At 40.9% G+C, this 17,166-nt stretch overlaps 1 protein-coding gene across 2 annotated transcripts in view; it reads right to left on the bottom strand.

Annotated features, from left to right (window-relative positions):
- Positions 1 to 17,166, bottom strand: part of LOC127630504 (transmembrane protein 132E) — a 432,450-nt gene that overhangs the window by 23,142 nt on the left and 392,142 nt on the right. For both annotated transcript variants that reach the window (XM_052108088.1, XM_052108082.1), the window contains exon 5: positions 15,648 to 15,791. In XM_052108088.1, coding sequence (XP_051964048.1) covers positions 15,648 to 15,791 — 144 coding nt within the window. The remainder of the gene's footprint in view (positions 1 to 15,647; positions 15,792 to 17,166) is intronic.

Genomic DNA, 17,166 nt, shown 5'->3' with positions numbered 1-17,166 from the left:
GCCCACTCACATAAAGCAGGCACAGCCAGCTCGAGTGTTAGAGTCAATAAACGTGCCCACGAATCCGTGCGCGCGCCCCTTCTCTGCCCGCTCTGTCACACGGCCAGCAAACACCTCTCTGTATGTAAGTCCCATGCCCGTGACATGCATAAGCACAGTAAGCGCGCTCACACATTCTGTTCAGCTCGCTGTGTGCGGCAATCAGGGCGACTTGGCCATTCACCCTCTAGCGTTAAGCTTCAAAGCGTGGAAAGCTATCCAGGGGATATCCAAATGGTTGTTAAGCACAATAAAACAGGGCTATTTGCTACAGTTCGATCGCCGCCCTCCCCGCTTCAGAGCGCGGCTCGAAACTACTGTGAACACGGAAGCAGCCTGCATGCTTCGTTCAGAAATAGCAAACCTTCTGTGCAAAAGGGCCATAGAGAGAGTGCCACCTTCTCTGAGCGAGTCGGGGTTTTACAGCCATTATTTTCTTGTCCCCAAGAAAGACGGCGGCCTCAGACCAATATTAGATCTCAGGATTTTGAACAAGGTGCTCGCAAAAAGACCGTTCAAAATGCTTACAATCAGGAAACTCCTCGTGCATGTGCGCCAGGGGGACTGGTTTATTTCTCTCGATCTGAAAGATGCCTACTTTCAGATTCAGATAAATCCCCGTCACAGGCCATTCTTGAGATTCGCCTTCGACGGCCAGGTTTATCAATACACCGTCCTTCCGTTCGGCCTGTCTTTAGCACCCCGTACTTTCACGAAGTGCATGGATGTGGCGCTCGCACCCCTGCGGAGTCAGGGCTTGCGAATTCTGAACTATTTGGACGATTGGCTGATTTTGGCACAGTCACATACGGAGCTTCTGTCTCACAGGACAGTTCTCCTCAGTCATCTGAACAGTTTGGGTCTTGCAGTCAATTGGACCAAGAGCTCACTACAGCCCAGTCAGGCAATTTCCTTCCTTGGAATAGAACTAGACTCCATGGCGATGACGGCTCGCTTATCTACACCGCGCGCGCCATGTTCAGCGACTAGCCGCGTCCTTTCAGATGAACAGCCTCACACCTCTGAAAAAATTTCAGAGAATGCTAGGTTACATGGCCTCAGCCGCAGCAGTACTTCAGCTGGGTTTACTGTGCATGCGCCCGCTTCAGCACTGGCTAAACACCCGCGTGTCTCGCCGTGCTTGGGCCACGGGCCGCCAGCCGATCAGAGTGACTCAGACCTGTATCTCAGCTCTGCAGCCCTGGGCAGTGGCCGAATGGTATCAGCGGGGAGTGACGATGGGAGCTGTATCTCGCCGAAAAGTCATCTCGACAGACGCGTCCAACACGGGTTGGGGCGCGGTCTGCGAGGGCTCTCCGGTTTTTGGCCTATGGTCAGTTCAGGAAAAGCTCCTTCACATAAATTGTCTGGAAATGATAGCGGTCGAGTACGCGCTCGTGCGCTTCCTCCCGGTCATTCAGGGTCACCACGTCCTGGTCCGTTCGGACAACAGATCTGTGGTATCCTATCTAAACCGTCAGGGTGGTGTCAGATCCAGGAACCTCTTCCATCTGACAAAATGCATACTGAGTTGGTCCCAGTGCCACCTGCGCTCGCTGAGGGCGACACACGTGCCAGGCCACCTGAACGACGGCCCAGACAGACTGTCCAGAGACAATATTTCCCCAGGGGAATGGTCCCTGCACGCTCAAACAGTCCAGAAGTTATGGAGCATATTCGGCAGAGCAGAGATAGACCTCTTTGCGTCAGAAGAGAACTCTCACTGCCCAGTATTTTTCTCGAAAAGCGAGGACGCGCTGGCCCAGGACTGGCCCAACCGCCCGCTTTACGCCTTCCCTCCCGTCTCACTATTGCCACAGGTAATGCAGAGGATCAGGGAAACGCGTCACTCGGTGCTCCTCATAGCCCCGCGCTGGGAGAATCAGACATGGTTCCCGGAGCTTACGCAGTTGTCACTGACAGCCCCGTGGCCCATTCCAGTGTGAGCAGATCTCCTCTCTCAAGCTCGCGGCATGATCTGGCATCCCCACCCAGAGCGCTGGGTGCTGCACGCGTGGGTGATCAACGACTACCCGTCGCTTTGCCAGAAGGAGTAATAAACACTATCATACACGCTAGAGCCCCTTCCACGAGAAGACTCTATGCGTCCAAATGGTCTGTGTTTTCAAAATGGTGCACCGACAGAGACCTGGACGCACGGACATGTGGGGTGTCATCGCTGCTCGTGTTTTTACAAGAGCTGCTGGATAAGGGCAGATCCTCATGTATACAAGTGTACGTGGCGGCCATCGCGGTGTTCGCTGAACCCCTGCACGGCCAGTCACTGGGAAAAAACGAGCTGGTCATCTGCTTCCTCAGGGGAGCTAGAAGGATGAACCCTCCGCGCCCCCCCATCGGTTCCTATCTGGGATCTTTCCATAGTTCTCGAAGCTATGAAAGCCTTTGCCCAGTCAGAGCACTGAGATTGTATACTGCGCGCTCTGCCTCTTTGAGACGCTCTGAGCAGCTTTTCGTTTCGTTCGGAGGGAAGCACCAAGGGTTTCGCCGCCTCGAAACAAACACTGTCTAGGTGGATAGTGGACGCTATTGCTGCCGCGTACGCGTCAAAAGACCTACCATGCCCGTTAGGCATTAGGGCTCACTCCACTAGAGGCATGGCCTCCTCGTGGGCATGGTCCAGCGGGATTTCCATTCACGACATATGTGTGGCAGCGGGCTGGGCTTCCCCCTCCACCTTTGTCAGATTTTACAATCTGGAAGTGCCCGCCCTGCAGGCAAAACTACTAGCGGTTTAATACGCTACAGCTCCCCTGGTGAGCTGCACTGATGGGACACATTCCACACAGACCGGCACCGCCACTCTGTCTTTTCCTTCCCACTATGTGCTTATGTATTACACACACGGGGCTCATGCAGTGGATGCTTGGCGCGCACGGAGTTGACAATGGGTTCCCGTAGCGTAAGCTAGCTTACGCAATACGAGAGAACCTCTCGTAAGAGAACGAATCGGTTACCTTACGTAACCTCGGTTCTCTCTAGAAGAGGTAACGAGTATTGCGTAGCCGGCCGTGCTCGCGCCACGAGCGATTTTCGCTTCATTCAATGAAAACCAGGGTTCCAGCCTACGAACTTACGCTTATATGCACTCTAGCCACGCCCATTTTGGCGGGCTTTGATACAGTGACGGCGCGGGCGCCTGTCATTGGACGCAAGTTCACTCAAGTTCGTCTATAGGCTGCAGAAGTTGCCGCAGAGCAACCTATGAGCTCGCTAGCTAGCCCGCTCAAGGAATGCAGTTGCTGCACTGCGTTGAGAATGGATACAAAATTAAGGATAATTTTTTGGCTTCAATATCTCAGAAAAGATGAATCTTTCCCATAGCGTAAGCTAGCTTACGCAATACTCGTTCCCTCTTCTAGAGAGAACCGAGGTTACGTAAGGTAACCGATTCGTTTTAGCATCTAGAGAAAATGCACGTTGAGTTACAAATGTTATTGTATTGGTTTAAAAATGTGTAAATCTACGTTTATATACTGCCTATAACCTATAATTAATGCTGTAGCACTTGTCAAAAATTGTACACATCATGGTAAATGGTCTGCACTTATATAGTGCTTTTATTAACCTTAGAGGTTACCTAAGCGCTTTACACTGTGTCCCAATAATACACCAATGGTGGCAGAGCTGCCATGCAAGGAACTAGCCTGCTATTGGGAGCAACTTTGGGTTCAGTGTCTTGCCCAAGGACACTTCGGCATGTGGAGTCATGTGGGCCAAGAATCGAACCGCCAACCCTACAATTAGCAGCCGATCCACTCTAACACCTGAGCCACAGCCACCCCCATCATATATTCTCCATCATATTGTATCAGCCTTCAAAAGTACCCCGGGCAGTCCCCCCTTCCATGTGCATTGAAACAACATACAACTTTACTTAACGTTAACAATTGAGAACACTGAACAAAACACTGGCCTTTGAACACACAGACCAGGGATAACAAGATAACAAGATGACCAATGACAAGACTGATAAACCAGTGAGTAAATGGAAAACTTGACGGAACTGGTAGATCACATGACAAGACAGGAACCAGGAAGTCAACAAGACAGAAAAGGAACCAAGAAAAAAATGACGTATTTTGAAATAAAAGACATGACATAAGACTAAACATGACTGACTTGAACATGACAAGAAATGTTACAAAAAGCCACTTCTGTATATATATATATATATATATATATATACAGTGTGCTTGAATTGATAGTAAACCTGGTGCAACACATCTTGAAGCACCAAGTTTAATGTGTGAAAGTGAAAATGAGATGTGAGAGCTACAACAGAGGAAGATTTTCAGAAAATAACAAAAACTAAATTTTGGTATGTTCCTCGCACAAAGAAATTGAATGACTATTGTATTGCCAGTGTTAGGTAGATATCTTCTGAAGTGTGATCATGTAGTGATTACAAATTACATGACACAATTGTAATTAGTAATGTGATCTTTGTAATTAAACTTTTAGGTAACCTAATCTGATTACTTTTGGATTACGTATTGTATGTTTTGCTGAATCTAGTCATTCATTTTAAATGTATTAAGTACCAATAAACTTTCATTAAATTTTATTAACATAAAATCAAACAGCATCTTGCTATTTGTCAGTTGCAGAGTAAAAGTTTCTCGAGAAGGTAAAAGAAAAGGGACAATATCAATGTATTTAGGGCTGGCTGACTAAGCCTAGCACACATATTTCAGGCTGTGACTCAGACGCTCCTTTAAAATGTAGGACTTAATATGTAAATTACACACTAGTTACTGCTGTTGCATCTAGTCCAACTGTAATCTGATTATGCACATTTTAAAATTTAATGTAAAATTTAATTTCACAATTACAAGTATTTATTTTTTGTAATCTGATTATGCATTATTACCCAAAACTATGTATAGAAGTCATATAGACTGCAAAAATATCTACTTTTGTGTTCAAAGATGAAAAATGGAAAAAAGAAAATATTTCAAATGGGATGATGCTGAGAAAATGATGACTGAATTTTCATTTTTGGTTGTGCTATTGCTTTAATAGCCATACTAATAACCTTTTAGTAACTATTGTTACTAAAGTATCATTACATGTGGGTGGAACACAGCAAAAGCAGCTGTAGATCGTAGTGTTGAGCATTGCCTGTCAGATTTCCACAGCACTCTACAATCTCTCCTAACTGTGTTCCTGCTGGGCCACTTCTGTTGATGTGAGCTCAGTCTTGACCCACTTGCTCCTGGGGCTTCTAATAAACTTGGCTGGATAATTCTAAGTCAAAAGCAGTTAAGGACTGTGGGCGTCACTAGCCAGCAGGGGCCAGCTGAAAGTACATTTATGTGCCTGCTTGCAACCAGCGTGCCATTGAGTCACTAATCTGCCCTGGCACCTTGCGTGGTCCCAGAGGAGTGGCAGGGGTGAGGTCAATATAGTGCCGCCCATTGACAGGCCACCGGCTCGCCACACCCGCCAGCTGTGCTTAGTCCAACAAGAACACCGTAACCCTCTAACATTCAGACAACTGTCATTAAACAGATTTGCCCTTTGATTTGTGTTTATGGTTTTACTATAAGGGCAACTATACATGGTTTAAGAGTAATATGTTGACTAGAAATTATTGCATGTACAGGTGTTTGATTTAAAGAAAAGGCTAGCTTATAGAGCAAAAGAATGGTTTAACATTTTAAAAGTAATTATAAAATGTATGGTTACATTCTTGAAAGCTGATTGGACAATGCAACAGCTATGATATAAAACACTTGGTCAACTAGCTACTGTGTACATCACTGAGCAGCACCCATATATTAATCTGCTATTTTAAGCAAGGTCTATATATTCTAGCAGAAGGATGGTACTTAATCCTTTAAGCTCTGAAGGTGTTTTTAAAGATTTTTTGTTTCAGTGGCATGCCCAAAACTAAAGGCTTATGACTCTACAAAAAAAAAAGTAAATAAATAAATAAGGAGGGTAAATTGTTTGGTATCGTTTAAAGAAAACTTTTCACATTTTGTAATGATAGAGATTATGATAAATGATGATACTTTTGAGAATTATGAGACTTTATTTTTTTCTGATTTTACATTGTATATCTCAGCATGTAAATAAAGTAGCTCAGAACAAAACCTCTCCAAACAAATACAACATTGTACATTAGAAATAATTACACATACAAATACAACAATGACTAAAGTTATTCTCTCTCTCCAAAGCATACAGGCATGAGTAAAGAGAACTCGTTCAATTCCATTCTGTGTCATTTGATTTATTGAGTCTCCTGGTGGCCATATGTAATTACAGTGAACAATCCTCCCTGCCCATATTTGGATGACTTCCACCTCTTGTTTCAGCAATCTAAATCCTAATATCATTAGTTTAGCATTCCATGATGCTGGACAACGAACAAGATTATTTCTGATGAAGTCATCTGATCCAGGAAAGCTTACAAGTTTTTAGAGTTTTTTTTTTGGCGGCCTCAGCCACCGAGCTTAAAGGGTTAATGAACTGGTTTAGTAAAATAATGTTTTAATGAAAATTTGTTTCTTAAATATTTTTATTCCATATTAAACTTTTTATAGGGCTGTCAATTTAAAAAGTAAATTTAGTGTGATTATTTATATGAATTTGTTTTACATATTATAATTTTTAACCGGAACGTACATTCTGTAATAAGGAATGTTCATATTTCGGAGCAATTCAAGCTTGATTTTTTTGCGAATCTGTGGCAGTAGGCAGCATTCAGTGCAAATCTAACACTTTTTGTATTGTCCAAATGGTTTACTTGTCATTTTAAACAATATATGTACACTGGCAAACAAAAGTTTGGAATAATGGCATTCAGCTGATCACAAATTATAGTCAGGACATTACTGATGTAAAAAACAGCACCATCACTATTTGAAAAAATAAATTTTTTATCAAATCCAGACAGGCCCCATTTCCAGCAGCCATCACTCCAACACCTTATCCTTGAGTAATCATGCTAAATTGCTAATTTGGTACTAGAAAATCACTTGCAATTATATCAAACACAGTTGAAAGCTATTTGGTTCATTAAATGAAGCTTAATATTTTAGACTCCTCATTACGTTTCAATAAGCAGATCAGTGCTGTTTTCAAAGGTAGCTTTTTCCACATGAGATCTATTGCTAAAATAAAACATTTTCTTTCCCATAAAAACTTGGAAATTGTAATCCACTCACTTATTACATCAAGGTTAGACTATTGTAACTCATTGTACATCGGCCTCCCCAAACTGCGCTTTCCCGACTGCAGCTAGTTCAAAGCGCGGTAGTTAGACTTTTAACAGGGCCAAGAAAGAGAGATCAAATTTCCCCGGTTTTAGCACCTTTACACTTGCTTCCTGTGAAATTACTGGTAGATTTTAAAATTCTGATTTATGTCTACAAGGCTCTATATGCACTGTCTCACACCTCAATATATCAGTGACCTTCTCTCTTATTCCCCTACCAGAGCACTCAGGTCTTCTGATCTACTGTTATTGAGGGTTCCTTGTTGCTGCTATAGATCTAAGGGCCTTTTCTGTGATAGGTCATAATCTATGGAATAGTCTCCCTTTCCATGTGAGGTCAGCTTCATCACTAGCCTTTGTGATGAAGAAACAGCTTTCTCTAGAAACTTGTCAGTCAATAATTTTTTTGAGGAATGAAGGCTATACAATACTTGAAATTGCCAAAAAACTGTAGATTTCATACAAAGGTGTACACTACAGTCTTCACAGAAAAAGGAAACTGGCTCTAACAAGGACAGAAAGCAATGTGGAAGGCAGATGTACAACTAAACAAGAGGATAAGTACATTAGAGTATCTAGTTTGAGAAATAGACACCTCACATGTCTTCAGCTGACAGCTTCATTGAATTCTACCCGCTCAACACCAGTTTCATGTACAACAGTAGAGAAGACTCAGGGGTGCAGGCCTTAAGGGAAGAATTAAAAAGCCTCTTTTGAAACATCAAATCAAAAATAAAAGGTTAAAGTTGGCAAAGAAACAGACATTGCACAACAGATAATTGGAAAAGAGTGTCATGGATCTTAACCCCATTGAGCTTTTGTGGGATCAGCTAGACTGTAAGGTACGTGAGAAGTGCCCGACAAGACAGTCACATCTATGGCAAGTGCTTCAGGAAGTGTTGGGTGAAATGTCACCTGAGTATCTGGACAAACTGACAGCTAGAATGCCAAGGATCTGCAAAGCTGTCATTGCTGCATGTGGAGGATTTTTTGATGAGAAATCTTTTATAAGTACTTTTTTTTTTTTTTTTAATTATAATAGTAATTTTTCATGTTAATAATGTCCTGACTATACATTGTGATCAGCTAAATGCCACTTTGGTGAATAAAAGTACCAATTTCTTTCCATCAGAACAAAATCTGTAATGAGTTTGAATTATCTGAATTATAATATTTATTATTATATTTATAATTTTTTATATTATTATGTACTAAATTATCTTTATTTGGGGGCCTTTCTCAGTAAATATTGATATCCGAATAAGCTGATAAATTTCTCGGCACATCAAGTAATTAATTGGATTAATAATTTTAATCAATTGACAGCGCTAAACTTTTTATTGACACTGAGTCCACGTCTCTTACCTTTTTGTCTCATTTCATTTTTGGGGGTAAGATTTCTAGGTAAGTTAGGGAAAAGTCATAAAGTTAGTTGAGAGAATGCCCATAGTGCAGAGCTCTAATCTAAGCAAAAGAAGGCTACTTTGTAGGAGCTCAAATATAATTTAGTTCTGATTTGTTTGATGTTTTTGACATTTTTCATTCTGGTTCAATGACCAATCTGCAAAAGGTAAATGCCTAATAGTATGTATAGCATATTCCGCCTACAATAATAAATAAAGATAATAAAATGCCACATTTATTGGCTTTTATTATACTTTATTCATTGACTGCACTTGTACTTGAATAACTAAACATGTATGACTCATTTAATTACGGTTTCTGCTTTCCATAAGTGGTGATTCATTTCTAAATGTGAGTGTTTGTTGTGTTGGGATGATCCATGCTAACCAGTGGAATGTGTGCTCTCAGAAGGCCAGATTGACTATAAAAGCCTTGAGAGGAGAGATCAGCTGGAAAAGACTGTTCAAAGCCTCCTGCTCACAAACACAAAGACCCACAGGCTATCATCATTAAACAATTATAATATGCAGAGAAATGCAGATGTCACACACACACAAAAACACAAAGAATTAACCAAATACACACCATACCATCCAAATGTGAGGTAAAATGATAAAAGACACACCTCAGTAGTCTTAAGAGACCAGTTTATGCAATGTAAAACCACCTCAGTCTGGTTTAAGCTATTTTTGTTTAAGCTGTTTGAGTCAAAATGATAAAAGACACACAGTGACGAAAATAGAAAAGACACCTCACTGGCAACTGTGGTTTTCAAAGTAATTACATAAAAAATACAGTAAAAATGTAAACAAATTGACAGAACAACCTGTACATTTTACAGTTTAAAAAAAATTTTTACGGTATATTTTACGCCGCAGTACTGCCATTTATATTATTAAATGATAAACTTAATATATTAACCTTTTGGAACTGTCAAAATCTGCTTTTCACTTTACATTGTATTGTTAATCACCGAAGGACACATGATGACAGGTGCGCACGCTGCTGAGGTCCCGAGACTCCGCCTTCAGAGCAGGCGATAAGGCAGCCCTAAGAACAGCTAGGGCAAAACTGTCACGGGCAATCAGAGAGGCAAAGCGCGCACACGCCCAGAGAATCCACAGTCACTTCCAGGACAGCGGTGACACGCGGCGCATGTGGCAGTGCATCCAGGCCATCACCAACTACAGGACAACATCAGTTGCCTGTGACAAAGATGCCTCCCTTCCAGATGCGCTGAACGACTTCTACGCTCGGTTTGAAGTGCAGAACGACGTGATGGCGAGGAAGTCCACCCCTCCTCCCAACGACCAGGTGCTCTGTCTTACCACGGCAGATGTGAGGAAAACTCTACGTAGAGTCAACCCACGGAAGGCTGCTGGACCAGACAACATTCCTGGCAGAGTGCTCAGAGGATGTGCAGACCAGCAAGCAGATGTTCTTACCGACATCTTCAACATCTCTCTGAGCAGCGCCGTTGTTCCAACGTGCTTCAAGGCCACCACCATCATCCCCATGCCAAAGAAGTCTTCAGTGTCCTGCCTCAACGACTACCGTCCCGTTGCACTTACACCCATCATCATGAAGTGCTTCGAGAGGCTCGTCATGAGGCAGATTAAGACCCAGCTGCCCCCCTCACTGGACCCACTGCAGTTTGCGAATCGTTCAAACCGTTCAAACCGTTCAACGGACGATGCCATCACCACAACCCTCCATCTGGCCCTCACCCACCAAGACAATAAGGACTCATACGTTCGAATGCTGTTCATAGATTTCAGCTCAGCATTCAACACAATCATTCCCCAGCACCTGATTGGAAAGCTGAACCTGCTAGGCCTGGACACCTCCCTCTGCAACTGGATCCTGGACTTCCTGACTGGGAGACCTCAGTCAGTCCGGATCGGGAACAGCATCTCCACCACCACCACACTGAGCACTGGGGCCCCCCAGGGCTGTGTGCTCAGTCCACTGTTGTTCACTCTGCTGACTCACGACTGTGCAGCAATGCACAGCTCGAATCACATCATCAAGTTCGCCGATGACACGACCGTGGTGGGTCTCATCAGCAAGAACAACGAGTCAGCATACAGAGAGGAGGTGCAGCGGCTGACGAACTGGTGTAGAGCCAACAACCTGTCCCTGAATGTCGACAAAACAAAAGAGATGGTTGTTGACTTTAGGAGAGCACAAGGTGAACACACTCCGCTGAACATCGACGGCTCCTCTGTGGAGATCGTCAAGAGCACCAAATTCCTTGGTGTTCACCTGGCGGAGAACCTCACCTTGTCCCTCAACACCAGCTCTATCACCAAGAAAGCCCAGCAGCGTCTCTACTTTCTTCGAAGGCTGAGGAAAGCACATCTCCCAACCCCCATCCTCACTACATTCTATAGAGGGACTATTGAGAGCATCCTGAGCAGCTGCATCACTGCCTGGTTTGGGACTTGCACCGTTTCGGACCGCAAAGCCCTGCAGAGGATAGTGAGGACAGCTGAGACGATCATTGGGGTCTCTCTTCCCTCCATCAAAGACATTTACAAAAAACACTGTATCCATAAAGCAACCAGCATTGTGGACGACCCCACACACCCCTCACACAAACTCTTTACCCTCCTCCCGTCTGGCAAGAGGTACCGGAGCATTCGTGCCCTCACGGCCAGACTGTGTAACAGCTTCTTCCCCAAGCCATCAGACTTCTCAATACTCAGAGACTGGTTTGACACACACGTGTCCTGAGTTGCACTTTAATAACTGTCACTTTATAACTGTCTGCTACCTCAATAACTGCTATGTGCATAGAACATTATCTCATAGTATGTTATGTTTACATTTTTAGAAACTGTCATCTTTTTGCACTACTGAGTACTGGTCGGCGCTGCACTGTCTATTGTCCTGTTCATTGTCAGTAATTTGTTGTACTGTCCTGTACTTTTTGCACATGTTTGCACGTGCACTTTATATAGGTATATATAGGTAGTTTATATAGGTATTTTATTTTGTTGTGTAGTCTCATGTGGTCCTATGTTGGTCCTTTGTTGTTTTTATGTAGCACCATGGTCCTGGAGGAATGTTGTCTCGTTTTGCTGTGTACTGTACTAACTGTATATGGTTGAAACGACAATAAAAACCACTTGACTTGACTTGACTTGAAGTTCATCAACAGTGGCTCTTCCAGGAGCAATGACAAATAAACATGGAGACAGTGCTCAGTGTCACAAACACAAAACACCATCAGTTTAACATGTGAAATTAAAATTATGCAATTACACAGCACACCTCAAAGTACATAACTGATTTTAAAAATAAGAAGAAACATAACTATTCCCATAAAAAATTATGAAATGTAATGGGTAATGCAGGGAATTCTGGGAACACCTGATTACTGTTTTTTACCGTAATTTAAACAATAATTTACTGTAAAAAGATGTACTCACTTGTTAAACATACTATACGTTTTTACTGTTAATTATACAGGAAAGTCATACTTTTTACATATAAATATAACATGTTTACAACATTTTACTATAAAACTACATGTATTGTCTTTTTAAATATACAGTATTACAATTTGTTTGCGTATATTTTACTGTAACTACTCGTCAACCAATTTAAAAAATTTGACTGTAGCATTTTTACAGTCTTTTACCATTAAAATTACAGAATTTTTTTTACAGTGTACCCTTTGAATAAGATAACAAAAAACAAACAAACAAAAAAGATGTTACTGAGGCGCATAACCTTTGTCTTCCAAATGCCGCTTTATTTCGCCACTGCACAGAGTGTTTTATTGAACTGTCAGGACTCATGTTGTCTCAGCTTGAAGGGCTCATCTTGAATTAGCCTCTAAAGTTCAATGGCCCGGGCGGCCAAGCAAACCACTCAATAACACTAGAGCTAATGCTCTGTCCAGGCACTGCGGCACACACAGTTATTCGGAATCTTGAAACAGATAAATAACAAATGCCCTCACGGCCCATCTTGAATGACTTATGGATCACAATCTAGGGGGACGGATGACACTCCGAGGCATATTATTATTTCTCTACATTTTGGATATAGTTTACAGTCGAATTGGATTCCTGCTTTTAGATTTGTTTTGTCACGGAACAGATGGCAAAAGATTGTTGAATTTATTGTTTCCTTCAGGAAAGGACACTGAATGTTTTTCTGAATGTATTTGTGTAGGTCACACATTCAAACTTTGTGAAATTGAGGGGAACTAACTTCATATTTCCACTTAAAATCACTTTTAAAAGTGGTTAAAAGTATTTAAATGAAATGTGAAGTTCTTCATTTTTCGGCAGATGCTACTTTGTTTGATAAGTTCAATGCAACAACATTAAGACGTTTTAAGTGTCCAATTTATATTAATTTATAAGGGTAAAGTGTTAGGAGACCATTTATTAGGGAAAATTGTGCTGTAACTGGTCACCATTGCTTTCAAATTATTTCACCCGTTTTAATATTTTTGCATTCAATAGTTCATTTGAAATGGTCCTGCTGTGTGACAAATAATTTTTTAAAAGTACAAATATTCCATATACACTCACTTTGCACTTCATTAGGAACACTGTGGTGCACTGTTCCCTCTAAGCTGTGCATGTGCGCAGTTGCGCACTTCTAATATTAATCCCACGCAGACGGAAAAAACATCTGTGCACTATGAGCAGACTCAAAGGTGTGTGGGAAAACCTACTGATTTCTTGTCTTAGAGCTAAATGCTTGTTCAGTGTTCCAACTGGAGTCAAGGTCATAGCTAGTGAGATGAAAGGTTGTAACGATTCTAGGGGTCCACAGGTCCTAAAGGGCGCACAACAAATTCTAAACTGTATTTTTTAATAGGAAAGTGGCCCAGAGCAATACTCTGTCAGGGGGCCCAGAATACCGTGCTACAGCCCTGACAGGAGTCCATATGAATGTGAATTTTTTTACCACTGTGGAGCTGAAACTTTGAGTGAAATCTTGTGTGAAAACAATGTGGACATATGCATTAAGTCATGAAAAAACACATACAAATAACTACATTTACTGTGAGGCACAGGCACTATTGGCGAATGTGGAAATAGGACGGTGCGGACAAGCGGTTGTTCTTTATGGTCAATGCCCTTCTGGTGAGTGATTTATATAAACAGTAGCTTATGTCTTAAATGAATGCAAACAGGTGCAACAAAAAATCAGGTATGTGTCACATCCGACATAATGCACTAATGCAGCCTAATAGATCTCTATTAGAACGTCTATGTTGCTAATATTAATCAAACAACAATATTGTAAAGAAAGCTGACTGCTCTTTATATATTTGTTATGTATTAGCCTACTTTGTACTTAGTTTACTTTATACTCAGGCTACTACTTTATTATTATGACTGTTTACCTGAATAATTAAAAACATTAACAATGTTTACTTAATTGAAAAAGCACTAAGGCAATGCCATTGCTTTAATTAAATAGTTTAATATATACATTGATATTTATCTTTTTAAATAAAGGACTGTCTTTAATAGCATATTAGCCTTACATATTAAGAATTGTGGAATTTCACCTGTATTTCAACTGTTTTTAAGAAGGGCCTAAAGACATTTTTATTTCAAAAGGCCTTTTAACTTTCATGATTTTATTTTTATCTTTCTGGTGTTTTATTGCTATTTATTGATTTTGTGTTATTTCTCCTGGAACTGTGTTTAAATTCTTTGTTACTGTAGCACTTTGAGATTTAGTTGAAATGTAAAGTGCATTATAAATAAAATGTATTATTATTATTATTATTATTATTGGTACCAACAAAAATGTGTTGTGTATGTAGCCTATATACAGTATATACCATGCAGTAGAATTAGGATTTCTGCTGTTGTAGCCTCAAGATTCAATGTGTTGTGCATTCGGAGATGGTATGCTACTGCACTACAATTGTACAGAGTAGTTATCGACGTTACCATAGCCTTTCTGTCAGCTCGAACCAATCTGACCATTCTCCGTTGACCTCTCTCATCAACAGGGTGTTCCCACCCGCAGAACTGCCGCCAACTGGATTTTCTTTGTTTTTGGCACCATTCTGAGTAAATTCTAGAGACTGTTGTGTGTGAAAATCCCAGGAGATCAACAGTTACAGAAATACTCAAACCAAGATCTTTGCATGAGATCACATTTTTCCCCATTCTGATGGTTGATGTGAACATTAACTGAAGCTCCTGCCCCGTATCTGCATACATTTTGCATTGCATTGATGCCACATGATTGGCTGATTAGATAAATCGCATGAACATGTAGGTGTACAGGTCTTCCTAATAAAGTGCTCAGTGAGTGTACAGTTAATATAAGCTTTTTAAAATGAATAATAAAAGAATGATCTAAATGCTGTTTAAAATATGTTTATGAAGCATAGCATGTCACACCGCAGAACATGTCAACTTTCCAAACATTTTTCATATCAATGACCCATTTACAATCCTTTAGAGGAACCAACAGCCCCTTGTACCAAAACCGAGAAATAAATTAGAATTGCAGGATTCGTCGACTTGCACACGCTTAGTGGTTAAATTGAGAAGGGAATTTCATTCAAGGCCAAAAAAGGAGTATTGAAATTAAATTGTCCCCTTGAGTCCAGACTCTATTTGCAACCGATCCTCGACATGCTGAAGAGCAGAATTCTTGCCTTTAGTCATTTCAGTCAGTTACTTCACTGCTTTCTAGGGGACTCTTCATTTACAAGTATTAAACCCAGGTCAAGTGTGCACACTCTGCTGCTGGTGTTAGACTGCAGAGCCCAGCACACTTTTGATGAAATGTCTTGGAATGAACAACCATAGATCCCTTGAGGGGATCCAGAAAGCAGTGGCCACAGGAGCATATATAAACTCCACTTAAATGGCATTTTGATGGTCATTTTATGGTCTCTTAAGTGCTGTTTTTATTCAACTCAGTATAGCTCACTAGACCTCTCTACATGGGTGTCACATACCTTGACAATGTCCTCATTGAATGACTTGCACTGCACAGAGGATGAGACATCGGTGACTGCTCCATTCATCTCTATGGAAACCACCTTGACCGGGATGGCCACTGTTCGGCCAGTAAGAACCGCTGTGTTGATAATCTCAGTATCCTGGATATGGAAGAGTAAGAGAGAGCATGAGAGAGTGTGAGTCAGAAGGGTAGTCCAAGTTCACTGCTGTAAGAATCCGAATATTCAGGAAGGCCCTGGAGTCAGAACAGTGCAAGACTGCTTAATAAAAGTGTAAAGACAATATCAATATTAGCCTTATTAAGTCAAAAGCAATGAGAGTGCCCAAATAGTATAAACTCTCACATGAGAGTGCCCAAATAGTATAAATTCTGCTTCACTGGTTTAATGCTCCATTGTTTACCTGTAAAGAACAAATACTAGCCTGTATAGTGCAATATGCTGAATGCAATGTATTTGATAAAGACACAACTGTGCAGGTTTAAAATTATTTAAAAACTAGGAAACTTCCCTTTCTTTTCATATTAGATGAAAATGAAAAATACGTTAGACGGAATTTGGTCGAATTATTTATAGTATGGTATGTAAATGTGTTAACCTGATGAAATACAAGTAAGGCTGCTGGCATATGCTGGTTTAAAATGAATATTTCAGGTTCAATACAAGTTAAGCTCAACTGACAGCATTTGTATGGAGCCAGAAGGATCTCAAAAATAATGTATTTACAAAATACACTTTTTAAATGCACAGCACAATTCACATTCACAAAATCTGATTCATAAATTCAAAATACAATTCATACATATACTAGTGAGGGCACAAATATTCCCCCAATTGTCAAAATATTTTTACAAATATGTATTTATCACGTTTTTGAATTAATTTGCATCAAAACTTTTGTGAATGTTGTTACATTTATTTATGGATTGTTGAATCTGCATTTGCAAATCGTCACGTGTGTGGATCACTTTGGATTTGTGTGTGGCTTTTTTGAGACTTTCCTGCCAGGATTCAATTCCAAAATTTGCATTGTTTTTTTTGGAAGTCCTCTTTAGCCAATCAAATTGAGCTTTTATTCCACCAATCACAACCTGCTTTGCTGAACTCTGGTGGATATTTCTTCCCTGTTACCATAGTTACTCACTCATTATTCCTAAGAGAACAACGGTGGAGAAATATCTGATAGAATTGGCTATTTTAACAATGAAAAACATGACGAAAAGCTGTTGAGTAGTTTTTTGCACTTCAGACAAATCCAGAAAACCTGAAAATGATTTTGTTATCACCTTTCAACCTAGGCTGTCCCATCTCCTCGTCTGCCTCGCTGCTCAATCGTTACAAAAATACATCAGTTATTTTTGTGTAAGCTTTATGTGGTATATCACATGATATAACCAAAGCAACAAATGATCACCCATACAAAAATCTAGAGTTCTGGCAAACTTCCTGTAAATTTGCCACTGAAAATTTTCACATGCAAATGAGCTAGTGATTTTAAAACATAAACAATATTCAA

Source organism: Xyrauchen texanus, chromosome 3, assembly GCF_025860055.1.
Source record: "Xyrauchen texanus isolate HMW12.3.18 chromosome 3, RBS_HiC_50CHRs, whole genome shotgun sequence".
NCBI lineage: Eukaryota > Metazoa > Chordata > Actinopteri > Cypriniformes > Catostomidae > Xyrauchen > Xyrauchen texanus.
This window is presented reverse-complemented; position numbering and strand designations above follow the sequence as displayed.